General features: G+C 39.4%; 2 protein-coding genes and 1 pseudogene across 15 annotated transcripts in view; 1 reads left to right on the forward strand and 2 right to left on the reverse strand.

Moving 5' to 3' along the window:
- PIAS2 (protein inhibitor of activated STAT 2) overlaps nucleotides 1-16,020 on the forward strand; it is an 82,659-nt gene extending 66,639 nt beyond the window's left edge. The window contains exons 12-16 of one of the 14 annotated variants that reach the window (XR_009247086.1): nucleotides 88-224; nucleotides 1,976-2,147; nucleotides 4,611-4,648; nucleotides 11,130-11,321; nucleotides 12,334-12,449. Coding sequence is in view for 8 of the 14 variants with exons in the window: in XM_058677008.1 (XP_058532991.1) it covers nucleotides 88-224; nucleotides 4,611-4,648; nucleotides 7,485-7,667 (358 nt within the window). In the remaining 6 variants the exon portion in view is untranslated. Of the gene's footprint in view, nucleotides 1-87; nucleotides 225-1,975; nucleotides 2,212-4,610; nucleotides 4,649-7,484; nucleotides 8,032-11,129; nucleotides 11,404-12,333; nucleotides 12,450-15,345 lie in introns of those variants that run through there. The other 13 variants (XR_009247082.1, XR_009247087.1, XR_009247084.1 and 10 more) reach the window with 13 other exon arrangements.
- Nucleotides 1-27,620, reverse strand: part of KATNAL2 (katanin catalytic subunit A1 like 2) — a 210,540-nt gene that overhangs the window by 176,568 nt on the left and 6,352 nt on the right. The gene's annotated exons all lie outside the window — the stretch shown is intronic.
- LOC118758156 (U2 spliceosomal RNA) lies at nucleotides 20,089-20,175 on the reverse strand (annotated as a pseudogene).

Below are 27,620 nucleotides of genomic sequence, written 5' to 3' on the forward strand. Positions count from 1 at the left end.
ACAAAGAGCTGGGAATGCCCAGTGGTGCTGCTCTCCTCAACTGTGAACTAACAGCCAGGTTGTCATTTCCCATGCTGTTCAAAACAGGGTTCTCATGTATCAGCCACCTGTAAGGGTGCCCAGTGTGACTTCGGTTGATCCTGCTGCTGTTCCGCCTTCATTAACAGACTACTCAGTACCATTCCACCACACGCCAATGTCAAGCATGTCATCAGATTTGCCAGGTATGTGGAAAGTGTTTGTTTTCGTTGAAAAGCCTTTAATCTGTGGAGCAAATTTTAGTTAAAAAAAATTTAAATACAAGTGCAAGAGATTAAGGCTTAATGCAAAAGTTAGTGTCATTTTAACTACAGTGCAATCTGGATTCGTGATGACAGAAAATCTAATAAGATGTAGGGAAATTTCATGGAACTGCTCTTATGCACAGTTTGTGCCCAAGTGGTTTTTTCCCCTAGGGTGTTTGTCCTAAGTTCTTTGCAGATTAGGAAGAGAACTTTCTCATCCTCTTGGTAGCGTCAACTTCAGAATATATTGATGTCAGTTTGGACCATTTGTTTATCATCTGTTTCTCCATATAAAAGTAATATTGACTATGTTTTTCTCAAACAGTTGTTTAATATTCAGGGATAGCTAAATATTGTGATAACTAAAATTCAGGGTTTCTTAAATTACCTTTGTACCAGGGTTTGTACAACCAAAGCTGTAATGTAAGATTTTACTCCTCTTCTTCCCTCCATAGCCATTTTTGATGTGGTTTTTTGGTCACTTTTGATTACATCAGAACAGTGCCACTGCATTTGTGACATTCCTTACTCTTCAAAGTAGGGAAACCCTTTTGTTGGAACACAGTTTCTTCCCCTTGTTATTAATTTTTTTCCTCTGGATTTATGAAGTGGATTTTGATCAAAGGTTTCTTTTTCTTCCTTCCCTTACTGAGGTCTTTATTTTAAACATAATGTCTATTGGGCAACATTTATGTTGTTAGAACATCATTTACTTCAGATTAATTTTGCCACTTTTGCTTAGGTTGTTTGAGTAAAATCTAGTGGAAGATAATCAACCATTTTTTAAAGAAGTTTTGCTGCTTAATTATGTTTGCTTTGTATGTTATTTGGAAATTTGCATTTTTTAAAGTTCTTTGTAAGCCATGCACTATTTCTAAAGAATTTCTTGTCTAGACTGTTGCTAAGGGTACAGGCGAGGTTTTGTGGCCTGTGATAAAACGTGAGAAAAAGTCTTCTTTTCTGTCGCGTGTTTAACTTTTCCTCAGCTGCGGAGTGTTCATGTGTTGTCTTGGTATGCTTTATAAATGAGCACTCCAGAAAAATCAAAGTGAAACAAGACAGGGAGAATTTGTGTTCATTTAAAATGATCTGATCATTTAGTAAAAGCATAGACACATTGTACAAAGTTATGTCAATCTGGGTGCATTTTTAATTTGGGAGAATTTATTTCAAAACTTGAACAGAAAATTAAATTTTGTATCTTAAGACGTGTACATTTGGGAAAAATGCAATAAAATATGTCTGAACTGTATATGGTAAAATGTGCTTCAGTGGTATCAGGGAAATACTAAGATCCAGGGCTGGCTTGTAAACAGTATAAACGAAGATGGTAAGATTGTTAAAATAGCGACAGGTTTTCTTAGCAGTTGATAAACTGAGTAGAGTGGAACCCATAAGTATTAGCAGATTCTAGTTATTTCTCTTAGTAGTTTTCTGGCATCTAACTAGTTTTAGTTTTTACCTTTTTTATTTTTTTGTTACGGTGCTGTTTTGTATTTAGTAATTACTTTGGTCTTTGTGCATAATTTTTATGTAGTAAGTCATACTGTGCAGAATTTTTGTATTGATAAATTTAATAGTTATATAATAAAGTATTAAATAGAACGTCAAGACCGGAGAGATGACAAAGTTTAATAAATTTCTTAACATTCCTTTTAAACATCATAAATATGAATCTTCTGAATCTGCAGGAGAACAAAGAAGAAATGATATTAATAATGAACTGCAGCTTGGAGCATCTTCTGATTCTGTGCAACAATGAATGATGCAAAATAAATAATTTGTATTTATGGAATGGAAAACAGCTTGATTATTTCAAGAAAAAATATGACTGCCTTATTATTGCTAGTGCCATATTGTCAGGTGCGAATGGTGCTCAAAAGTTGTATCATTAAAATTTGAAAGTGCTAAACATTTACATATTTAATCATGTAGTAGTCCTGTTTTGTTTAAAGTTTATGACCTGGGTAAGAAAAATGTATTATCATCCACGAGGAAGAAAGCTAATGAATCAGTTTCCAGAGATGAAGCACTTCAAAACCCAAAAGCAATTAGTATGTATCATCCAAATTTTTAATAGCATTTACTTTTTAGGTAAAGGGAGCGTTTTCAACCATAAAATGCTTGGGAGGGCATATAACATATCAATACGACTTTTGTTACAACTGAAACTTGGTGAAATAAGGAAATAATAGTTTGCTATCACTTTAATGAGGCAGTAAAATTTTAATCACTATTGATTAAACTTTCATAAAAAAATTAATGTTTAAATTTAAAAATGTAGGATTTTGTTAGTGTAGCTCTTATTAGAAAGAATAACAGTTGAAAATAAATAAGAAACTTCCCTGGTAGTACTTCAGAAACAGTGATTTCATCAAATATTTACACTAAAACCTAATGGATTTTGTGTAGATAGCACTTGTGTTATAGCACCTGTGTTATTGGGGAACAGTCTAAAAGTTGTGATTGAAATTTAGAAATTCATTATAGCATTGTATAAGTCACCATATCCTAGTTGTCCATGGCTGAGTCATGTAGGAATTCAGATCAAATCAATCTCTTAATTCCTTTCTTGATGGACTTTCTGTTCACTACACACGTGAAAACATCAGAGAGAACTGCATTATTTTTGAAAACCTGAACATTGAAATCAGATACGAGTTTGTGATCTTGATATACATCCTCCAGTGATAGACAAAAAACAGTTTGAATTACAAGCCTGTGTATTTATATAAAGTGAAATTATGACATCGGGGTAGTTGAACATAAAGAAAATGAGCGTTTTTTGAGTTATTTGACTTTAATTTACATTATTCCAGCAGATTTCAGTTATTTCTCCATAAAGTAAGGTATGAGTTATTAAAGTTTAAGTTTCTGGTTAATAAACATTAAAGACGACTGAACATAAAATTTTGACTATAAAAAATGCTATTTACAGCTAAATAAAATTAAAGCAATCCTGTAAATAATATTCCAGTAGGATTTTTATCATAGTCCATAATAAAGATGCTGAATATATAAAACAAACTGTCAAAATTTGGGAAACAAGTACTGAAATACCATTCAGCCAAAAAAAGGATTTTCTGAAAAAAAAAATATGAAAAATTTGAAGAGAGTAGCTCTCTACTTACTGAGCTCTATCACTTAGTGATGACTGATTTAATGGGATTGTCCTTGGAAGATTTTGTGGTAATTCTGTTTTCCATTGTTGGCTTAAACTGCTGTATCATCGAACTAGTGACATATGTCTAACATAAGAAATTAACAGTTTTAACATGCTTCAGATATTATTTGACTCTGTTTCTCATGGTTGGTGCTGCACCTTATATTTGTAATACTTAGAGATTGTAACAGAATAAATATACTTTATAGTTTTTGAGTTAAGATCGTTCATACAGGATACTAAATATTTTAGATGTCATTTCCACTGATAAACTGTATTTTGAGTCACAATATCAAATGTGCACTCTGTGTGGCTGTTGCATTTGGGGGTGATATTGAATGCCATCCTGTAAAATTCATGGGTTGAATAGAAATTAGCCGCTCTTAATGACTTACACCTCATATTTGGTTTTTAATGTTTTGAAACAATCGAGTGTGCAGATACATAGGGGAGTCTGACGGAACTGCCTTTGAAGTTTATTGCTTTAATCTTGAAGTTTTAGTATTATTTGAGAATGATATTAATGGGCAGTCTTTTTAGCATTCCTATTTCTAAAACATAATTGGAAAATTCTTTGACTTAGAAAACTGTTTTAGCTTAGAACGGAGTACCCATTCATACACTTGGGCTTGTTAGTGAGCAGCCCTTCCAGCCACTTGATTTGTACAGAGCATCAAACTGTCTACTTATTGTGGTAACAGAGGGGCAGAGACTATAAGTGAAGTAGACCTCTGTTTAAACTGATATTTTAGGTCCACCTTAATGTGATCCTTTTTAAAAATAAATAAATAAAACGTATGTTATGAGCATTACTATGCTTTAAAGAGAGAGAAAGAACACATGTCAGCATTGTCTAATCATGTATTGCCCCTCATCCTGTTAAGTAGTAAAAGACGAGACACCTGTTTTACCCATCTCTTGCTCTTTGGACTGCTGCCTCTTGAGTTGCTGAAAAGTTTTCCTTAGTTTTCTTAAAAAGATTGGGTACAGTTTTGGGTTTCATGCACATTAACTGTCACTGGTTGTAATATAGAACCTTCATATGGCACAGTGGGAAAGAATAACCAGAGTTTTGTGACTTACAAGAAATACAGAATGATTTGGGGAAATAATTCTAGTCTCCAAAATATGAGACAACTATTAACAAAGCATTTTTGTTTTAGGTTTGGATTTTCTTTCCCTTATTCCAGTTGATCCCCAGGTATGTATCCTGAATTTAAGCAACTAATTTGTATTTGATTGTTGGTTATGTCATACTAACTAAAAATGACCAGTTGCATAAAATCAGGACAGAAAACGCTCCATTACATAACACTGATGAAAAATATGTACTGTGTAACTATCCAAACTTATATTAGGAAAAATAAAGTTGCTGTTTTTTGGTTCTTTAAATTTTACACCTACATTTTTAATTTATCAAACTCAGTCAAGTTGGCATTTCTTGAAAGTGTCTGAGTATTGAAAATAAGTGTAGTGTTGGGCTGGAGGTTAAAGTTGTATAAGTCAAATATTTGGTTGCGTATAGGCATTATATACATGGAAAGTAATGGATATTGCTGATTAAACAGACTTGATTCATTAGCTTCTCCATTTTTTGGACAGTCAGATTTAGACTTTGGGGTGCCCCAGTTAAAAGTTGCTGTATCTCAGCCATACCTGTTGTCTCTATCAAAGATAAGAAACTCTGGGTTCCTAGGGTTCTGGCCAGAAAGACCACTGAGCATGGGATTCCCTGACAGGCTTAGAGCACAGGCCAAGCAGAGTTGGGAGAGACGTCGGAAAAGAAAAGGGAAAATGTGAATCAGTTGGAAAAAGTTACAAATGGCTGATGTTAAATGTAGGAAGGGATAGAGGAAGAATTGTCAGCCACTGCCTCCAGGATTGCTGGAATCAGCCTCCTGTTCTTGGCTCCACACCTAATCAGACAGACCTGGAAATCTGGGGCAAGATGGTATGCAGTAGACTTTGCTAGCATTAAAAGGTGTTAACCTCTGCAGTCAAAAGCACCTGTTTTTCTAAGAAATGAGTTTTTTGCTTTTAAAGGACTATTGATTTTTCCATGTGAATAGCGCCTTTTTTTATTATTAGATCTTAAAACCTAAGATTTTTATGTTATAGCTCTATTGGGCACACATAGTCTGCTAACTTATTTCAAAAATTAGGAAAAGAAAGGTAAAATTGTACCTTCACTTTACTCTAAAATCCATAGGTTTTTCTAATTTCCCTTAATACTATCCTTTAATTCCAGTTCTCCATGTGCAGATAAGTGCCCATTGTATGTATGTATGTAAGGAAGGAGGAATTTAGGGAGAAACAGAGCTACTTGCATCTTTGCACTCATTTTATAAATGAAAAGGAGTATCTTTTTACCTTCACACCCAACAGGCTGAGAGGGAATATAAATACAAGTGTAACTTTATTGGCATTTTCTCCAGATTCTCCCCTCAGTATACTAAACTTGGTTTGATTTTAAAGACGGTCTGGCAATTCAGCAGTCTTTAAAGCTTCTTAGAAGATTTTGAAGAACTATCTTCTCCCCTATAACCAGTGTCTCTTGAATTTGTTCATCCAACATTAAGTAACTTAGTTCTATTCAAAGGTAGCCTGAGTTTTATATGTTGCTCTTCTGCTTGGCAGCTTAAACCCAGGGTTGTTCCCATTATGGCCCTTGAAGATCATGTATTCTAAGCAACTTTTTTTTAAAGGTTTATTTATTTTTATTACAAAGTCAAATATATAGAGAGGAGGAAAGATAGAGAGGAAGATCTTCCGTCCAATGATTCACTCCCCAAGAGAGCGCAACGGCCGATGCAGTGCCGATCTGAAACCAGGATCTTGGAACCTCCTCCAGGTCTCCCACGCGGGTGCAGGATCGCAAAGCATTGGGTCGTCCTCTCCTGCTTTCCCAGGCCACAAGCAGGGAGCTGGATGGGAAGTGGAGCTGCCGGGATTAGAACCGGCGCCCATATGGAATCCTGGCATGTTCAAGGCGAGGACTTTAGCCGCTAGGCCACTGCACCGGGCCCTAAGCAACTTTTTTTAAGTTCCTCTTTGTAGTGTGGGTTCTCCAACAACCAGCTGAATGAGCTTCAGAATGGGAAATATTGAATAGGCTATCCTCATTGGTCTTTTGCACAGATTTAGAATATACCTTCTTGGAATGCTATTAGACCTCACTTGGAATATTAATTAGACCTCACTTTGTTGAAGTCAATACAGTTGTTTCTCACCTAAAATAGGGTGGGAATCGGAAAAGAAAGCTTTTAGTTTTTGCCTCTCTGTACTCTTGGTTGTCTTTAAAACATCATCCTCTGATTTGTATTTGTTTTGGAGTTGGTAGCCAAGATGGTAAGAAGGACTTGATATCTGAACATTTGGAGACAGGTCTTCAGGCATCTCGAGGAAGATTAGAGTAGGTCTCATTTGCAGTGTGTTCCAAAAATGTTATATTGCATTTAAATCATCCTGAGCATCCTGTTGTAGTTGGTTGCTGCGGAGTCTCTATGTTAGAATGAATTCTAACTACACAAGTATCATCACCTCTACACACAAAAGGGACTAGCGCTATCATTCAGCTGGTCACTGTTAGCATTCACAAAGAATCAGTTTGACAATAAATCTTAAAGCTTTGTTAAACTTTATGTTAGTATTTCTACCTCATTGAATAAGCATTAGCATTTTACAGTGTGATTTAAACTGTCAGTGCACTTAGTGGACAGATTGTTTAGAGATTAAGTGTGACAGTTGGGGTGATACTAGTCTTTAATTACTTCAGTCATTGTTGACATCATCTGTGTTTTGAACTGTGTATATGATATGATGTATGCATTTTGAGAGAATCAGTAATATGCTGCACTCACTAAGCAATGTCAAATAGCAAGCAATTCATGCACCTATCACCTGAAGATGTGTTTTGAGATACTTTTAAACGCTGATGGGATTTAACTGTGCAACTGTCACTTATGCATATCTAACAGTTTTTCATTTATTAAAAGCAGTGTAGCCTTTTCCTCATTGGCATCATTGTTTGTTTCAAGCAGTACTGTCCTCCTATGTTTTTGGATAGTCTCACCTCACCCTTAACAGCAAGCAGTACGTCTGTCACCACCACCAGTTCTCATGAAAGCAATACTCATGTTAGTTCATCCAGCAGCAGGAGTGAGACAGGGGTCATAACCAGCAGTGGAAGTAACATTCCTGATATCATCTCATTGGACTAAAGGAGAACTCACTTGATTCTGGGAATCATTCATCAGAACTGTTCTTTCTTGGATCTGTGGTCCGTGGAAGCTATATATATATATATTTTTGGCAATTATTTTGGTATTTATTGAAATGTCAGATGGATTCTTTTGCTTTCTGAGAGATGAACACAGATGACAACAGCAAGAACCGAATGACATTCAAGGATTTGTCTTGTGCTGTACTCAACTCTGAGCTTCAGACACATTCAGCTATAACTGTATCCTCTTGAGTGCTGGATTGCAATTTCCATGCATTACTGGATGGATTCTACAAGTGAGTTTCAAAAAAAAAAATTTGTTAAACAGCAATAAAAATTATGTAAATATTAAACTTTTCTAATTAAAAAGATGTAATCATTGATTCTAGAATGACAGCAACCTCTGTTTTATGTGAAGGGAAAAAATACAGAAAGAAGTCATGTTCACTGAATGAATCCTTTTCATAGAAATTTGTTCTATTTTGTTGGAGTGAAGTTTGAATAAGTGGCCAACACTTGAGTTCCGTTTTCTTGCAATTCCACTTTTCTTTGTGGTCTTATCAAAGACAACTGGCCTATGTGTTACACATCTTTCCCTGTGGCTGTTCCAGCTTTGACACTGTGTGTTGAGTGCAGAGGGGTGTTGTGGGACTTGGCTGTTCTGCTAGTGGTTATTTCAAGAACACAGTAGATTTTGCACTTACGTGTTTGTCTTGGTAATTACACATTCTCATTCTAAAGTTCTCTCAAAAAGGAATTCTATGCAGCTGTTGAGTGAAACATCTTTGGAGGTAAGGTATGGCTGGAGTGTTCGTGATCCACATTGTCTGCCTAGAGGCAGCAATAAAACAGATTTAAAGAGAGTTTGGAATAACAAAGTTTTATTTCTTCCTAAGAACTCATTTGCTTTAAAGATTTACATGTACGTCTTTGTTGAAATTTTATATTTTAATAAAACATAAAAATCAGGTTTTATATTTCATTGCTTTTCTCACCAGTACAGCTTCAGTCTTTTTTTTTTCCTAAGATTTATTTATTTTTATTGGAAAGACAGATATACAGAGAGGAGGAGAGACAGAGAGGAAGATCTTCCATCTGACGATTCACTCCCCAAGTGACCACAATGGCCGGTGCTGTGTCGATCCAAAGCAAGGAGCCAGGAGCTCTTCCAGGTCTCCCACACGGGTGCAGGGTCCCAAGGCTTTGTACTGTCCTCAGCTGCTTTCCCAGGCCACTAGCAGGGAGCTGGATGGGAAGCGGGGCCGCTGGGATTAGAACCGGCGACCATATGGGATCCCAGCGCGTGCAAGGCAAGAACTTTAACCACTACGCTATCGCGCCGGGCCCGACAGCTTCAGTCTTATCAGTGGTTTTGAAGCTTAAAGAAAAGACCAGTATCAAGAGGTAGAAACAACATCAGGTTCCTTTTTCTTTTCTTTTTTTAAGGAAATCTACCCTAATGTTGCAAAAGACAAAACCAAATTAGAAATTTTTGAATTGAAGTGAGGCTAGGTTGGGGAGGAAGGTACATGTCATACCGTACCATTCCAAACACCCTGTTCCCAGGGTTTTAGTGGGTGCAGTCTGAAAACTGCTCTTTCTTGTGTATTTGATTTTAAACCACTCAGAAAATAGTTTTACTGGTGGTTAAATTTTTCATCCATAATGTGCTGTCTTTTGCTTTTGAACTCTCAAGAAGGATTTAATCCTGATATATGGCTTTCTCTCCCAAGCCATGTCTGCTTTAAAAACAAAATCCTTTGTTAAATGACTAAATAGTGAATTGTACTCTCGTAAAAATTGCCTCCAACTTCAGTTAGACTAGGGGTAGGTACATTGCTTCAGAGTTAAGGAAACTCGAGGGAGCTGGCTTGTCCCTTCTTTGTGTTTTATGCCTTCTCAGATTCTCCTGCCTTACGTGTGCTCTGTCTGTACTGTTTTCATTTCTTGTGGCCTTCTACGTCATCTCTTTGTCTACAGCATCGCTTATGGAGTGTACTATGCATTTGGGAAGGCCATTGTTTACCTTAAGACATTAGGAAAACAAAGCAAACCTGAATATCTCTAGAGTAGTTGCACCATAGTTTCCACTCTTTTTTAGTTTCTAGACTTCCAATCCATGTTTTGTAAAGTATTTTAATCCAAATAATGATGTTTCTTCCCATTGAGATTTTATGTTGCTGCTCTTAATATAAAATCTTGATATGTAATCAGATAGAAAAAGTGACCTGATTTGTGTAGTATTTGTTAATAAAGAAATTAACATGTTTGTTATCATTTTATTACCCTTAAGATTATCAGAGATTTTCTTACAATTTAATCAAGTTTTATAAAGTAAATGAAAATAGAAATTAGTTTGCTTACTTGATTCTTGTAACTGATATTTCTGTTTCTGTGCTTGTGATCTGTTGTAAACAGTTTTAGTGTTCATTTATGGTGCTTTACACTGATATTACATATAAAACTATCATGGGTTACTGACTTTTCAAAAAATACACTTGTAAATTTTTCATCTTAAGGTTGAGGCATACATCATTTATGTATCTTAAAGGTGGTAAGTACTTTTTATGCCTTTGGCTTTGTGGCAACATCCTGATTAAACCATTTTCTTTATTTCAGTATATTCACTATTTTGCCTTTTTAGCAATGTATTTTGCTAGTTCAAATTTCAGTTTAACTGAGTGTAGTGAAATAAAAAGGTTTCATTAGCTGTTACATAGATGTCAGCCCACCAGCAGTTGTCAGGGATTTCTTCGTGTAGGAGAGGAACAGTTAGTACTCCCGCAAATCTCTTAGCTAACCATTTTGATTTTTTTTTTTAGCTTAGAAATACTGAGGCTTTGCTTCAATAAATACCTACAATATAATAGGTGCTGAGTATAATTTCACACCTAAGGTCTGCTTCTATTCAATACTTTCTGACCCTTAGATGAGCCACTTTAGGATTTTATTTCTGTTTCTGGCCAAAAGTTAGGAATGCTTGGCATCTTTCCTTAGATAATTACAAAGGAGGAAATGAAACGGCCAAGGGGAATTTAGATTATGTGTCACCTAACCTGTGTTCTGAAAGAGCTAGAATAAAAACAACGATGCATAGGTGAAGAGATTGTGGGGGTAATTAAGCAGGTCTGTAACTCTTGGTCTCTCAGTATAAAGCAAATTGCTCTTAGTGTTGTCTTAAGAGCACTGAAGAGAAAGTGTTGGGTTTTCAGTGAAGTCATGTTGAATAGAGAGCCTATGCTGATTTTGATACTCAGACCCTTCAGATACTTGTGCTTTCAGACCTAGTAAGTAAGTTGTCTGTCTTTTGCCAGTAGAGTATTCATTTAGTTATGTTTACATTTTTTCTTTAGTAAATCAATTTTTGTTTAACTAAAAAACATTCAGTTCTCAAATATTTTCTTTCTGTGTGGCCAGTTTGGTTTAACACACATACACAACTGGTTTCTTCTGTTTCTAGTGAACAGTTTTTCCCCTGCCCCATTTCTTTGGAATGTCATATTGAATTCCCAGCTGGTCTCATCTTGGAAACTGTAAAGCAATACACCATTTCAACTTCAGTCAGACGTGGGATTTAGTGGCCCTGGGTCGCTGTGGTTTGGAACTTGAAGTGAGAATCACTATCCTTGCTGCTACATTTCTACATGACTTGGTGAGACTTGTAGAAAATGTTTATGAATTTTTTTTCTAAGAGTTTGATGTTGCTGTGCAATAAATGATTGGTTTAAACTGTACCACCACCTTTTTATTTTCTTCATTAGAAACCACACTACAATTTGTGGAAGAGACAAAGCCATATAAAAATATCTATTCATCTTTGATGCTTTATGAATTGAATAGTTTTTGTTCCTGCTTGTCAGTAGTACATGATTATTAGGGAAAATTAGACAATACAGAAAAGTTTAAAGGAAAATAACAAATGTCTATAATTTTATCACAGGACAGAAAAAAACTTAGAATTCCACATTTTTATATATTTCTTGAGATTTGTTACTTGTGATTGTTTTTGCAGTTTCATTTATTCTCAGAAAAAAAAAATGCATCCTTATTTTGCCCTCAATCTGTAGGCATTATTTTGTGTCATTAAAAAAGTCACCAGTGATTAATTACATGATATTTCATTGTGTGGATATGCTGTAATCCATAGAGTGTCACAGACTGCATCTTATAATGCTAAATGAGTATAAGTGTACAAGTTGTTTCTAAAAGGATAAATTCCTATAATTAAATGTCCTGGGTCAAGGATGTGAATGGTTTGGTAGTCCCTTTCCAAATTGTTGTGCAAATTTATGCTGCAGTGTAACGATAGGAGAAAGCTTGTTTAGTAACGGTTCCCAAGAATGCATGTTTTTGTCTTCATGCTGGCATCAGCACCGAGACCCTCTGCTCTTCTGACCCTGATAAACTGGGAGAACTGATTGGAAAGTAATTGGCAGAGATTCTTCCAGTCTTTCTCAGCCTTAAATATGTGTTGTGTTCCAGAAACACCTAAATTTAAATATTCAGCTGATTTTTCACATGGTTTTATTTGTACTTCTGGTAACACAAATTTTCTGACTACATTTTCCAGTTCTGGTTCAAAAGTCACGTCGCCATCTTTTGAAAATCGTTTGTGTCTAGGGCCAGCCCTTAGTACCCAGCTCTCTTTTTTCCTCCTCTTGTAGGCTCCATTTTGACCTTTCTGAGGTCCCTAAAGACAGTAGATCCACTGAGCCAAAGGCAATCCAACCCAAACTGGAAGAGTGGTAAGGCTCAAACAGTAAACACAGGGATGACCTTGTCTGACTGTTTGATTTTGTGTTATTTTCTCATTTTATATTGGCAGTTAGTCTTAACTCTATGTTAAAGAGCAGCTGTGGGGAAAGGAAAAGTATTGGTACTTCAAATGGTCAAGATGTCATGTTTTCTTGATTGACCTGGTACATGCATTACCCAAGTCCCATGCCCCCTACCCTTCTATATGGCACTTTATAAAACATCTTTGTGTTCTTGAAACTTAAGTAGTAGATTATATTTCTTATTTTGTCTTCTTCAGACTATTCAGAAAATGTTTGTTTAATGTGACAGCTGCAAATAAAAGCCCTAATCTCAAGTTTAAAGGGTTTATAATCAAGTTGTCAAAAATTAAGAATTCTTCTCTAAGAAGAAGGTGGTGGTGTCCCAATAGTATTTCATTCTTTGCAGCAGTTTACCAAAGGAAGGTAGTGTTTACAAATGGAGAGGCATTGAGGTAGCTTTCTTAAAATCACAGTGAACAAATAGTGGGAAATCTGACGTAGACCTGTCTCTAAATCTCTCTGACTAAAGTGTCATTAGTTAGCATTGCTATTTAGGAGATGTGGGAATCTAGCCAGAAAAGTTACGAGAACTTGCTTCAGAAAATGACCATATAATAAGGATGGAATGGATGTTGGGACCACTGCAAAGTAAAACTCAAGATCTTGTGGCTATTTGAAAGTAGGAGTAAAGTCTGAGTACGTTTCTTAAGCCTGGAAGATAATGGTGTTATTATCTTCCTATCCCATTATTCTAAGTTGGAAGTTAACAATGTTATTTACAAAGACGAGACAAAACAGAGATGAGTCATTTAATGGAGACAGTGATAAGTTTTACACTAAGCATGAGAGGAAGAAATTGTCCATGAGACTCAGCTTTGGTTTTTTTGCGTTCCTTCTCAAGAAATGCAAACCTCTTTTTCATGCATTTTAACTGTCACTTCATCCCGTGTTGATTTTAATTACCCACTTGCCCATCCACTCCCTCCCTCCTGAACCATGCTTGGCTTCTTTGGAACCTTTCTTTTGATTTTTCTCTCCACTTCCTTGCTCTAATAAATTTGTGTGCTGCAGCAAGTGTTGACTTGAAAGCTGGTAGTTGCTCCCCTTCCAAAGCCCATGCCGTAACATTGCACCATTAGCTCTCTCTGTTCACTTATAACCAACTGTTTACTCCTTTTGCATTGCTGAAATCTTTACTTCCTGGCTTACAAAGTTCTTTCCCATCTCTAATCATGCCATTCTGTCTTCAACATTCTTTTGGGTTTTGTTTTAACCCAACAATCTAGAACTTTCAACGTTTTGATTGTTTTGCCTCTAACAATTTCCCCCACTGAACCTCTGGAATCCCTAACAGCGCTCCTACTTGTTCACTCTTACTGGTTGTCCTTTCTACTGCTTGTCCAGCTTGGACTGCTCCATTCTCAAGAGCCTTAAATAGCCCTCGCCACTCCGGTAAGAGGCTCCTGTCAGCACTTTGACTTGACGTGGCCCTGTTCATCAATTGTAGCAGTAAATGTTAACACTCGCCTTTTCAAACTAGAACCTTTTCAAGCTGACCTAGCTGTGTAAGTCACAAGAGTCAGTGAATGGACATTATTCAGGACTTAGAGAATACAGTGGGCCTTTAAACCCACTTCAGCTATATGGCCTTTGGTTTTTGTATCCTGTGGTTTTCAGGATCTTGTTTAGACTTTCCTTCATGTCTTACCTTCTTTTTTTTTTTTTCACCTCCTTTGGCTTTCAGTTGTGGCAGGCACTGTGTCAGACACTTGGGACAGAAAATAGGTACCAAAGTTGCACTACAGTAGTACGTACTGAGGAGTGAAATGGGAAGGTTACAACTTTAATGGTAAAGATAAAGAGCAGAGTGCTCTGAGAGCACATAGATAAGGCAACTGACTGATTTGCTGAACATGACATACAAGTAGAAATAGCAGATTAAACTTGTCAGCAATGACTAAGGATAGCTGGAAATTTTCAAAGGACAATTGAGAGAAATATGCACAGATTGATCATGAGGATCTTATAAAACAAGACATCCAGAAGAGTTTTTATGATCACTAACAGAAATTGTTGAGTTCACTATGATTAATTCCAGTTTACAAATGGCAAAATCGTTTTGACAGGTTAAGAAATTTACCTCAGACTGCACATTGTAATTACTGTTAAGCTTTAAACCCAGAGTGTCCTTCTATGATCTTGCTGTCTAAAATCATCGTTTCTTAGCCTCCATCACATTGCCCTGCTTACATCCCATATGGTGTTTATCCCAAGCTTATTATTTTATGTATTGGTTTACCATGTACTGCCATGTCTTCCCTACTAGATTGTGAGCTCCATGAGGGCAGGGCTGATAACTTCGTTTGCATCACAGATCCTAATAGGTTTGTGGTGCATAAATTCTTGCATTTGGCTTTTGTTGACTAGAAATTCAATTTCTATGGAAAATGTTGCACCTAAATAGCAGGCATTCATCAACAGAGGAAAGCAGAGTGGTGTGCATGATTTGGTGATTAATAGAGGTGACAAGTGCCAAGAAATTGGGAGGAAAGCAGCACACTGACCTAGACTCTCAAGAGCCTGCAAGGGCAAAGATCATGTAGGCAGTGTATATCTTAGATTAAACCTGAAAGTCTGCAATGGCCCTTTGCAGGCCTGATCTGTGTTTCTGTAACCATCAGATTATCTATTGAGAACCACTTTGTCTGGCACACTGAGTTTCACGGCATAATTGCTTTTACAGACTTTATTTGGCACATCAGTTTCAGGGCTGGGAACTTGACCCAAAGCATTATTGGACTTGGTACTTTTCAGTGGGAACAAGAATGAATCACTTCTGTGTCTGGAAGTCATGCCTACATACTATCATGAGTTACAGGCATATCTTCCTGCTTGTAGGTAATAGTAACAAAACCATGAGAGGGAATGAACACATCCAGAGGCAATGGCTAGTGGAAAAAAGATTCCAAGAGGGACACAGGGAAAATGAGAGGAAACAGCTGGAATGGAAGAGAAAAGGATGTGGAATATTTCAAGAAGTGATCATGAGAGTTGAAAGCTGATACAGCACAAAAATTAAGCATTCATTTTTAAACATTGAATTTCAGAAGCACCATATTTGAAACTATGTTACATTTATGTAAACAGAGTCAAACTTAATTCAACTATAGTTCATTGCTTTCAATCATTGATTGTAAGGTATGTCCAATTAAGGTGCAGGGGAGGGGTGAATATACATTTTAGGATGGACGAATTATGGATAATTTGCCTTTTGCTTTCTCAAGCAATGCCAAGTCTAGTCATTTCAATCAAGAACAATTTCAGTGGAGTGATGAAGGTAAGTCTAGATTGAAATAGGGTGAGGATTTTTAAATAAAGACAGTTCTGAAAATGGGCTATGATGTAAAGCTGTTGCATTAGAACTATGGCATTGAGGGGGCTGTTAAGGTGGAAGAAGTACAAGTCTTGTGGAGAAGGTAGAAGGATTGATTGGATTTATCTTAGGAATTCAATCATGGTTTCACATTAGCAAAACGGTGGCCGTTATGGGTTCCATTAACATTATAGAACCAATCCTATAACTATCGATAGGTGAAAAAAATGAAGAGCAGTTTATATAATTCAGATTTCATATAACTAGGAATGCGAATGGATTTCCTTAACCTGACAAAGGTATCTTGCTGTGTCACAGTTCATCCAAAGATAGCAGAGTGACAGTGAGAAGGTAAGCTGTATGTGGTGAGAAGGTATTTACCACATTGATAATACCAACTACTAGAACCCAGAAAGCACAAAATGTTCCTCTACCTTGATTTAAAAATAAATAAAATATTAAATGTTGAGTCTGTACAGGAAATTCACAGAAGAGCTGAAAACATGTAGGAGAATGGTAAGATGTACAGAATGTGCCATATTCACCATTAAAAGTATAGGATTCGGCCACTGTACCCTGAATTGAAAGTTGACAATATTAGGTGCTGAGAAAAGGGAAATTGGATTTGTTATGGAAGAACAGAGACAGCCATATTAGTTTGACTTTTGGTTGTGTGATTAGTTTTCAGTGTCGGCTTGCTTAAGGAAATGCATTTGGGTTTGTCTGTGCGTGTTTCCAGACAAAATAAATGAGTCTGAATGGACTGGGCATTGAGTTCTGCCCTTGATTTGGACAGGCTTCATCCATTGGCTGGGGCCTGGGGAGCAGTTACAAAGGAGGTGAATTGGTCAGTCTCTGAAGATGGAACTTGCTGGACTCCTGTCTTAGACAATCGCTGGACTCTGGACCTGTTAGATTTCTCAACTACCTTGAGTGGGTGAGCCAGTCCCACTAGTAAGTCCATCTTTATATGTAGTTGGAATTTTCAGCTCCTGCCTTCAGCCTGGTGGAGCCCTGGCTGTTGCAACCATTTGGCGATTGAATGGCCAATGGATGGTTTTGCATATGTGTGTGAGAGAGAGAGTGGGAAAAGCAAAAAGATATAAGGGATGGAGGAGAATGGTGCTGTGCCTTTCAAATGTTTGTTTAAAGCTCAGAAGGGTTTCTCCCCTGGGGTAGTGAAGAGCCTGTACCAAGTGTCTGCAGTCCCTGGGAACTGGCCAGAGCCCAGAAATTTAGATATTCCATGCGATGGCAAGAACTCAAGATAACTGCTGCCTCGCAGGGTCTGCCTTGGCAGGAAGTGGGAATTAGAAGTCTGGGCTGAGAATCAAAGTCGGGCACTCCAGTATGAAAACATACTGATGGCTAAATGTTTATCTCCCTCACCTCCACCCAACACATTTTAAAATGAGCATCTAGGTGTTTATTTTGAACATGAAGATAGCAGAAACTGAAAGACCACAGGAAAAGAGCAACTTGCTAATCTTTGTGGAGGTGGGAAAGGTTTTAACAGCTTGCAAATGGAGCTGGCCTGTTAAGATGCTTCTTGTGCACCTGGCCACCAAAGGACACCTGTGCGAGGCCAGGGGCAGCATCTGGTTTGCAGTAACAGCACATCTCAACTGCAGTCAACATTCCTGACAACTCTCACCTGCTCCCCAGCACAGATGTGCTGCCAAAGAGCTGCTAAAATGTGAGCATTCCTCCACCAACCCACCCTGTTGTCCCCACCCCGAGAGATTCTGAGGCTGTGAAAGCATAACATTTAGGCAGCAGCGTAGCTTAAAAGCACTTTTAGATTCTCTCAATTATGCATCATCAGAGAACAATTTTCCAAAATGCACAAAAGCAAGGACCTGATCATTTAAATCACCTTCTTTAAAAATCTTAGGCACAGAAGTGTAGCAGGCTCATCCTCTGTTTGAGGCACTGCCATCCTATATGGGTGCTCCAGTAACAATGCAGCTTTCTGCTGATGGTCTGGGAAGGCAATGGAGGATGACCAAAGAGCTCACTCAGGCCACTGTACCCATGTGGGAGACCAGGAAGACACTGCTCCTGGCACTGAAGCAACCCAGCGCTAACCATTGTAGCCATTTGGGGAGTGAACCAGTGGATAGAAAATCCATCTCTGCTGTCCCATCCGTCCCTCTGTAACCTCTAACTCTTAAGTGAAATAAAAAAAAAAAAAAAAAAAACTTAACCACACAAGGTGACCCCCATCCCAGCCAATCTAATATCTATAGCTCTGTACCAGCCAAGTGGCGGGGTGTGTGTGTGTGTGTGTGACTGCTCTTTGCTGTGTTAAGTGTCTCGTCTGGGTGAGGGTTGAAAAGGACATCTGTGAGTACTTCTGCCTCATTGCCTAGGACCAGCTGGCCGCAGGACAGTCGCACAGCCTGGGTAGGGGAGGGATGTGGAAGAGCCTGTTGAACAGAGGCTTCATGAAGCCGGCGTTCTACCAGCTGCCCCAGGATATCCGAATCTAGAAGGAAACCCATAGCAACAACGTTTAGGCTCTCCACAGGCAAACTCAAACTACGAGAAGATGAAGACTTTGTGCAGAGCCTACCTCCTCCTGAATTCAGGTTTCTTACTTGTTTCTCTGTGAAGGGTGACTTTACAACCTTATAAAGGGTGACTCAGAGAAGTTATCTTCTAAACTGTTTTCATTTAAAAATTCCTGTTAACACTTCATGCGTTTCGTTTATGTTCTATGAGAACCATGCTTTTTTTTTTCTAATACGAGAAAGGAAAGTGTACTTTATAATTTATTCTAATACCTGGTCAAGCTATTTCCACTTTGCTGTGCTGGTTTCTCAGAGTTAGGGGGAAGAAGGTTTAATCAAATAAAATCACAACAATCAGTCTGACCTAGATTTCCTGTTTGGCGTCAATGATTTACGGCTGTAAGGACCTTACCCCTGTCGTTATTCTATCTCTCACCTTGTGACATTCAAATCTTAGGCATAGATGCAGAAGCAGCATTTGTCCAGGGGAGCTCTTCTGAAAAAAGGATCACCGTGGAAACCCATGGTTGTTGAGAGAAGGTTGGGAAATTACTGACTTCGGGCCCTCTCATTTGCTGCTCACCAACTTGCTTGAGATAACTTCTCGATAACTGCAATTAGCATTCTCTGTTGACAACCCCAGTTCCTTCCCTCCTTTAGGAACACTCCAGTCTTTTGAACCTAGGTAAGATGGTCTTAACTGATGTTTTGTCTCCTATTCTCTTAATGTGTTTCTGTGCACACACATACATAGGTTGGTCAGGGAACAGACCCAGACTTTGCCCCACCCTCCCAACATTCCTAATGTTTCACAAAGGTGACTACAGAGCAGGATTGCTTTAAGGCCTAACCCTACCACACACACACATTCATTTCTCTCTCTTTCTCTCTCTCCCCCCCTCCTTACTTATGAATGTTCCTGATTTCATTTATGAAGTAAAAACTCATGGTGAGGTAAGAGACCAGAACCTAGGAGTGTAAAAATGTTCTGTTCTAAATGTGAACCTTTTCTTTAGACAGCTGTCAAACATTAAACGGAAACGGAACATCACTGAAAGGGTCGAAGTCAGGAAGGTGAGGCTAAGTATAAGAACCTCAGGTGATGCCACAATTTAAAAATGTATTTGACTAAAAGAAGAGAGGGACTGAAGGAGAAAAAGGTCTTTTATCTGCAAATTCATTTTCCAAATGGCTGAAACAGCCAGATCTGGGCTGGGCCAAAGCCAGCAGCCAGGAACTCTATTTGTACCTCTCACAGCAGTGATGGGAGCCCAAGCACTGGGACCATCCTCCATCGCCTTGCCTGGTGCGTTAGCAGGAAGCTGTGTCAGAAGTTGAGTTGCTGGGACTTGAACCAATGCTCTCATATGGGATGCCATTGCTGCAATCAGAGGTTAATCCTACCAGCCCCAAGTTCAGTGTTGTAGTTTGCTATCATTTGTTCCCTGCATGGGAACAGAAAGAACCATATCATGCTGAACTAGACCAGAAAAATGGAATGTAAGCTCTGTGCATGTGTACGAGAGCCAGCCTATTTGGCAACTGTTTTATTGACCACATGCTGTATGCAAAATGCTGTGGTGAGTACGGAGCTTTTTTAAAAGGATGATTTCCTCAATTTTTACGATTTAATGGAGAAATAGAAGGAAATGAAAGTCTCACCTCTCAAATATCAAGAACTTGGAATTTTCATGTAAGAAAAAAAAGCAAGGTATGGTCTAGTAAATCAGGGACACATAATACTAAAGTGGGAAGTAAATGTGCAGCTGAAAAACTGATGAACTGTATTTGTAACTGATTTAAGTACTACACTTGATCTTAGCCAAAAGGCCGAGAAGTGATGCATTAAGTACTAAAGGCCCAAGTTTGTCATTCAGGAAAAGGCCAACAATATGATGTTTTTGAAAGACCACTTTAGATGTGATAGATAAAAGCCAAAAGTAAAATGTCAAAGATGACTTTAAGAGAAAGTATTATGACGAAAAAGGGACATTTCAGAAATGATTATATGTACTACATGTATCTCGTGATCTGGCAGATGAGGTGGCCTAGCCCTCCTGGCTCCAGGCTTTGGCTTGGTCTTGTGACCATCAAGGGGAGTGAGCCAGTGGATGGAAACATCTGTCTCTACCTCTCTGTTACTTTAAATTTGATTTTATTTGTAGTACAGTTTACATAGTTGAGGATTGCACATCAGTGTGGTCTCATTAGGATGCGGAAGCCAGGAGCCAGGAACCTCTTCCAGGTCTCCCACGCGGGTGCAGGGTCCCAAAGCACTGGGCCGTCCTTGACTGCTTTCCCAGGCCACAAGCAGGGAGCTGGATGGGAAGTGGAGCTGCCGGGATTAGAACCGGCGCCCATATGGGATCCCGGGGCGTTCAAGACGAGGACTTTAGCCGCTAGGGTACGCCGCCGGGCCCCTACATCCATTCTGAGGGATATCGAATCCATGTCCAGCTCAGCTCGCTGTCCCCATTCATGCTCTTGTGAGGCCTGCAGCCCAGTAGGGGCTTCCCCTTAACTCCCCAACCAGGCTTGCTTCCAACCATAGAGCTTGTGCATGCTGGTGGTTTCTGTGACCCAGCCTGGCATAACCCATCACCCAGCTTGGTCTTTGCCATCAGGTGCTGCAGCCAGACCTGTCACCATTACTGTCTCTCATTGGTGCATGCTGCAGTCTAACCCTACCCTGCCTGCCCCCATCCCTGGCTTTCAAGCAGACTGGTAGGTGTGACAGCTCAGCATAACCTGGCATGGTCTGCACCCTATCCTGGCCTTCACACATGCCAGTTGTGCTATGGTTTGGCCTTACCCTAGTCGCAGAACCACCCCCACACACCTGCCAACAAGTAATGCAGCCCTGCTCAACCTGACCAGCACCCAACCCTGAATCGTGCTCATCAGCAAGAGCCCACCAGGGGTGTTACCCAATTTCCTCCACCAGACCCAGATCTCATGCATTCCATTGGGTGCCAGGCCCTTGCCCAGCATAACCTTCCCTCCCAGTTTCAGCCTCTGTGTGCTGGTGGATGTTGCAGCCAGACCCGCTCCAAACCCATTTCTTGGGTGTGCCTGTGGCCTGAACCAGCCTGGCCTGTTCCTAACCCCAATACCCATGACTGTAGGTGAGTTCCATGGTCATGCCTAGCTCAGACCATCACCACCTCAACTCTCAAGCAATGGCAGTCCTCAGGGGTGAGCCCATGATTCACACCCCTACAAACACACAGAATCTGCTCCCAGACACATGCAGGACCTCAGTAATGGCTTTTGTGTGCTCCACTGCATGGAGGTTGATACCAACAATCCCAATTCAGGTGCCCTATGTGGGCAGGTGTATTGTTTTGGCCCTCAAAGATTCTCCAGTTTCCTTCTGAACTACTGGGTCTCAGCCTACTTGTGTACCTGTCAGTGCAGTAGCTTGGTTGGTGAAAGTTACTTGTTACTTGTCACATTTTTTCCCCGGCAGTGCTCCCTTCCACACATCTCCAGACCTACTTCATCGGGCAAGTCACAGCTCCCATGTCCACCCAAACTCAATCGTCCGGTGGTGTGTAATGCCAACCTGGGGCCCTATCTTCCTACACAGGATCCATGCACACTCATGTGCAAGTCCTTAGACCCTGTCTGGCAGAGGGCTGGCATCTGCCTCTACCCACATGTCTTAAAAAAAAAAAAAAAAAAAGGAATAGGCAACTATACTAGCACACTGGTGTAATTAACACAAATTTGGCATTAACTGGGCCCAGAATGCCTACCAGCTATTAGCTGCTCTTCTCCCAGTAGTGTATCACATGCCTAGGTACAACTTAGACAGTTGCCTACAGCTGGGTAGCCTAACCTGTTCTACACCCATTCTGGCTCTTTTGAGCCAGCTGATCCTAGCATAGCCTAGTCTGGCCCACGCACAGACTGAGCCCACACCTATGCCAGCAGGGGCTACAATCTTGTTGAGCCTGATCTTCCCCAAGCCCTGGGTCTTGATTTTACCAGTCTGAGCTGTAGCCTAGCAGGGAAGTCCCTAAAATTCCCCTACACTGCCCATTATCAGCCCCAGATGTTGTGCATGCTGGCTTGATCCAGCTTGCCTTGGCATGGTCCCAGTCTCAGCTCTGAGACTGTGGGTGTTGTAACCTAGCCCATCCAGGCGTATCCCACACCCTGTCCTGGCTCTTGCGTGTGCCAACAGGTGCTACTGACTGACCCAACCCAGGCTGCTGCTGCTCCCAGCCCACACACACGCAGTGAGTGTTATAATCTTGTTGGCTTGGCCATCAGAGAGCCCTGGTTCTCGTGCTTCCCAGCAGGAGCTGTGGCCTAACGGGAATTCCCCAGGTTCCCCTACCAGTTCCACTCCCAGCCCTGTATCTTATGCATGCAAGCAGGTACCATGGCCCAACTTGGCATGGTTTGCCCTCAGTTCCAGCCTTTGCATGTGCCCATGGGTGCTGCAGTCTGATCTAGCCTGGCCTCCTCCTAGCTCCAGCTGCCATTAGTGTCAGTGAGTTCCACTTCCACCGTGGCTCACTGCCCTCAGCGGTTTCTGCAGTTCCACAGAGGCTGAGCCCACAAATTCTCTACAGAATCTGCCCCCAGGTTGGTTTTCTTGCATTCTGGTGGTTGCTGTAGCCCAACCCAATGCAGCCCATCTCTTGCTCTGACACCCACAAGTGTGACCTACCCCAGCCAAGCATGCCCCCAGTTCTAGCTTTTGCATGTACCAGCAGGGAGTAGACAACACTACCTAGCCCAGCACACGTCTCCCACATGAGCAGGTGCCTTGGCCTGCCCCATACATACCCTCCAGCGTCCCCTCTAATTCATCTCTTCTCTGCTCCCTCTCTGCTTACCTGAGGGCTGGGATGGTAAAACCCAGACTGGCAGTCCCTACTTTCCCCACATATCTTTTAAAAATGGACTAGGCAAGTATGCTGGCACACTGGTATAATTAACACAGATTTGGCATTAACCAGGCCCAGAGTGCCTTCCAACTATTGGCTGATTTTTCCCCAGCGGTGGTGTAAGACAACCTAGGCAGTTGCCTATAGCTGGAGTCTCTGTATATTCTTTCAAATAAATCTTTTTTTAAAAACTCAACTGATATAGCATCGTTTTAGAGTGTGTCTGGGAGAGCGTTTCCAGAGAAGATTGGCATAAGTACCCTAAGTAAGGAAAGTCTGCTGGCAATGTGCTTGGTCACCATCCTTGCATTGGATTGAGGGCCCAGATAACGTACAAGTAGAAGAAAGATAAATAGTCTCTTACCTGGAGCTGGGATTTACTCTGCCATTGGACATCAGGACTACAGGTGCTCTTTGCTGTGGAGCTCAACACTAAGTTCTCACACCTCCAGACTTTGGCTGAGCAACACTAGGCGCAGGCCATGGTCTTCAACTCTCATAGCCTTCTGGGGACACTGATCAGCCTTAGTAATTTTGTGAACCACTTGCCCTAAGGACTTCCTCTCAACTTTCCATCCATCTGCCCATTCTTTTGGTTCTGTCTGGAGAACCCTGTACAATACCATGGTTATAACTATGAGAAAATACTGAGTAAATTATTTCAAAAATGATATTTGTGTAAAAGGCACTGGAGTACTGTTTACAAAGAAAAGAAAGAATTTTTAGTCGAACAGAGACTGATGCTTGCTGTTTCATTCTCAGTTGGAAACAGCCTGTCATAGGAAAAAAATTTATATAGTAACATCCAATTTATATGTTGAAAAGGCCTGACATACTGGAATCTGAATGAATTCTGGTGGTTGTCTTTTTATTTATTATTATTATTATTATTATTATTATTATTATTATTATTATTATTTTAGATTTCTGTATTTTTTGGAGCCCAGCATGGTAGTTGTGGCTAAATCCTTGTCTTGCAATCACCGGCATCCCTTTTGGGCATCAGTTTATGTCCCGGCTGCTCCATTTCCCATCCAGCCCCCTACTTATGGCCTGGGACAGCAGTAGAAGATGGCCCAAAGCCTTGGAACCCTGCACCCCTGTGGGAGGTCCAGAAGAAGGCCCTGGCTCCTGGCTTTGGATTGACTTAGCTGCAACCATTGCAGCCAGTTAAGGAATGAACCAACAGATGGAAGATCTTTCTGTCTCTCCTTTTCTCTGTAAATCTGCCTTTCTAATATGAATAAATAAATCTTTAAAAATTATTTTAGGTTCTCAAGGACTTGGGCCATCCACATTTAAGAAATGACATCATTTGTCTTCCCAAAAAATGCAGTGGTAGAGTGTGTTTCCTAACTTGCTCTCTAAGGCTAGCATTACTATAATTCCAAAACCAGAAAAGCACTGCAAAGGAAATCACAGACCAGTACCTTTCACAAAAATTGGTGTATTTTGAAGAATTCTGACCAATGTATTAGCAAATTGTATACAACAGTATATAAAAAGGTTGTAAACCATGACCAAGTGGCGTTTATTCCAGGTATGTAAGGCTGTTTTAAACATTTGAAGGTCAACTAATGTGATCCATCACATAAGAAGAAAAATCTCATGAGCATACCACTTGATACAGAAAGAATTTCTCTAAATCCAGCACTTATTCATGGCAAAAACTTTGATCAGACCAGGAATAGAGGGGAAACTTCATCAATAGTGCAATAAGGAAATAAGAGTTTAGAAATTGGGAGCAAGAAATACTTTTTGTTAACAAATGACATGATTGTCTAGAATATGTGAAAAAAAAACTAACAAGAAATTACAAGATATAAGTTTAGTATACCAAAGTCCATCATTTTTCTATGTATTATCAACAAACTGATTTTTAAATTATAAACACGATTAACAGATGACTAGAACAAAATAGAGAGCCCAGAAACAGATACACACATACACAATGAGCTGATCTCCCAGTTAGGGAAAAAGCCAATCTACCAGAGAAAAGATGGCCTTCTAGGCCTGAGGTACTGGAAAAATTGGAAAAACACATGCTCATAATAAAAGTAATCCAGACGCACATGTTACATTCTTATAAAAAAGTAAGCCTCCCAAAAGTCTAAAGAAACAACTAATTCAAAGTGGGTCACAGAGTGAAACATAAAATGCAAATCTATGCAACAAAATAGGTAAGCTGAATTTCACGAAGGTTCAAAGCTTGTACTCTGCAAAAGGCATTCAAGAGAATAAGATAACAACCCACAGACTGGAAATATTTGTAAAAAACAAATAAACAAACAAAAACACCTGACACAGAACTGATGTCTGAAATATGCAAAGGGTTACTAAAAACTCAGTAAGAAAGAAAAAATGAGAAACCCAATTTTTAAACATGGGCAAAACACAGAACAGGCACACCACCACCACCCTGAAGAAGATATACAGATGGAAAATAAGCATATGAAAAAAATGGTCAACATCATCTATCAGAAGAGCATTGCAAATCAGTGAGCTTCCAGGACACATCCATTGGTATGGTCAAAATCCAGAACACTGACTGCCAAGTGTTGATAAGGTACATTCCTGGTGGTGGGAATGCAAAATGGTAAAGCCTCTGTGGAAGACATTGACAATTGTTTCCAAACTGAACACACTCTTACTACCCTAGACAGCCACTATGCTCTTTGATATTTATTTGAGTGAATTGAAAACTTGGACCCACACAAAATCCTTCACAGGCATAGTTAAAACAGCTTTATTTAGCATTGCCTGTTCCTAAAAGCAGTAGATAAATAGATTGCTAGATAAATGGACTGTGGCACATGCAGACAATGGAGTATTCAGCATTAAGAAGAAACCAGAAGCAGGTGTTTAGTCTAGTGGTTACAATGGCCATGACCGTGTGTCAGAGTAGGCATGTTCAATTCCTAATTCAGACTCCTGACTTCAGCTAATAACAGACCCTGCGAGGCCATGGCAATGGCTCAACTTACTGGATTCTCGCTACTGACAAGTTGCTGCTTTCAAGGCGGTATTCTTGAAACTTTACTGATCAATTGCTTGTCTCTGGGTTGTGAACATTTACTTTGTATTCCCTGATATGATTCACTTAGTAATTGTAGAAGTTTCTGTATAGGTTCCTTGGGGTTTTTTACTTAGAAAATGGCATTATCTGTGCTTACAGACAGCAATGTTTTATTTATACTTGTAACTATTTTATTTCTTTTTCTTCCCTGCTTACTGGAGGCTAGGGCCTTCAGAACAGTTGAAGAACATTGGGAAGACAGACTCTTCTTGCTTTGTTGTTAGTATTTAAATGAAAGGGGTTCAATATTTCCCCCATTGTGGTATTATTTTTGTGGAATGTCCATAAGTATGCTTTATCAGATTGAGTAAATTCTCTAGTCATTGTAGCTTGCTGAAAGTACTGAAGCAATGAATGGGGTGTTGATACAAGTTGTGAATGAATTTTCAAAATGCCTTTGTAAATCACAAACAAGGAATGAATGTCTAAGAAACTGTCACACCCAAGAAGAGCTTAAGGTGACATGGTGGCTGACTATAGCATGGAATCCTGGGTGGGAGCCTTAGAACATATAAAGGACTTTAGACAAACACTAAGGAAATCTAAATGAGCTCTAGGCTCCAATTAATAACAGTATACAAATATTGGTCATTAATCGGAACAAATGTACCATATTAACACTTAGATGTTTTCAGTAGGGTGAACTGGATTTGGTCTATGTGAAAACTCCCTGTACTACCTTTACAAATTTTCCGATCCAAAACTTTTCTAAAATAGTTTTTAATGTAATTAATGCACCCCACCCCCCAAAAACATGAAATAGGGAGAAATTTAACCAGAGATGTGGAGGCCCTCTGTAGGCTAAAAGCTACAAAACATTGTTGAGCAAAACTCATTAAAACATAAATGAGTGTAGAACTGTTTTGCTTTTGTGAATTGGAAGACTTAATGTAGTTAACATGTGGTGTTCTCAAATGACATCTCAACTATGATCACATTAGACTTTGTAGAAATTGTTATGATTCTAAAATTTAGATGACATTTTAGAAGGATCTAGAATAAGCAAGATGATCTTAAAGATTGGAATGGAGGATTTGTACTACCAGATTTCAAGACATATCGTAAAGCAGCAAGACATGTTGTCATATATACATAAATAGGTACATCAGTGGAAACAGAATATCAAATTCAGAAGTAAGCCCATATATTTAATGCTAGCTTGATTTATTTTTATGATTTGTTTTATTTTCTTATCTCAGATTTAATAAAAGATTCAGAAAACTGATTGGCATCTTACAATAAGCTGTCACCCATATCCAGTAACCTATTTTCCAGTGAACAAGGTGATGCTGTCAGTGTTCAAACCGAAG

This window comes from Ochotona princeps, chromosome 18, assembly GCF_030435755.1.
Source record: "Ochotona princeps isolate mOchPri1 chromosome 18, mOchPri1.hap1, whole genome shotgun sequence".
Taxonomy (NCBI): Eukaryota; Metazoa; Chordata; class Mammalia; order Lagomorpha; family Ochotonidae; genus Ochotona; species Ochotona princeps.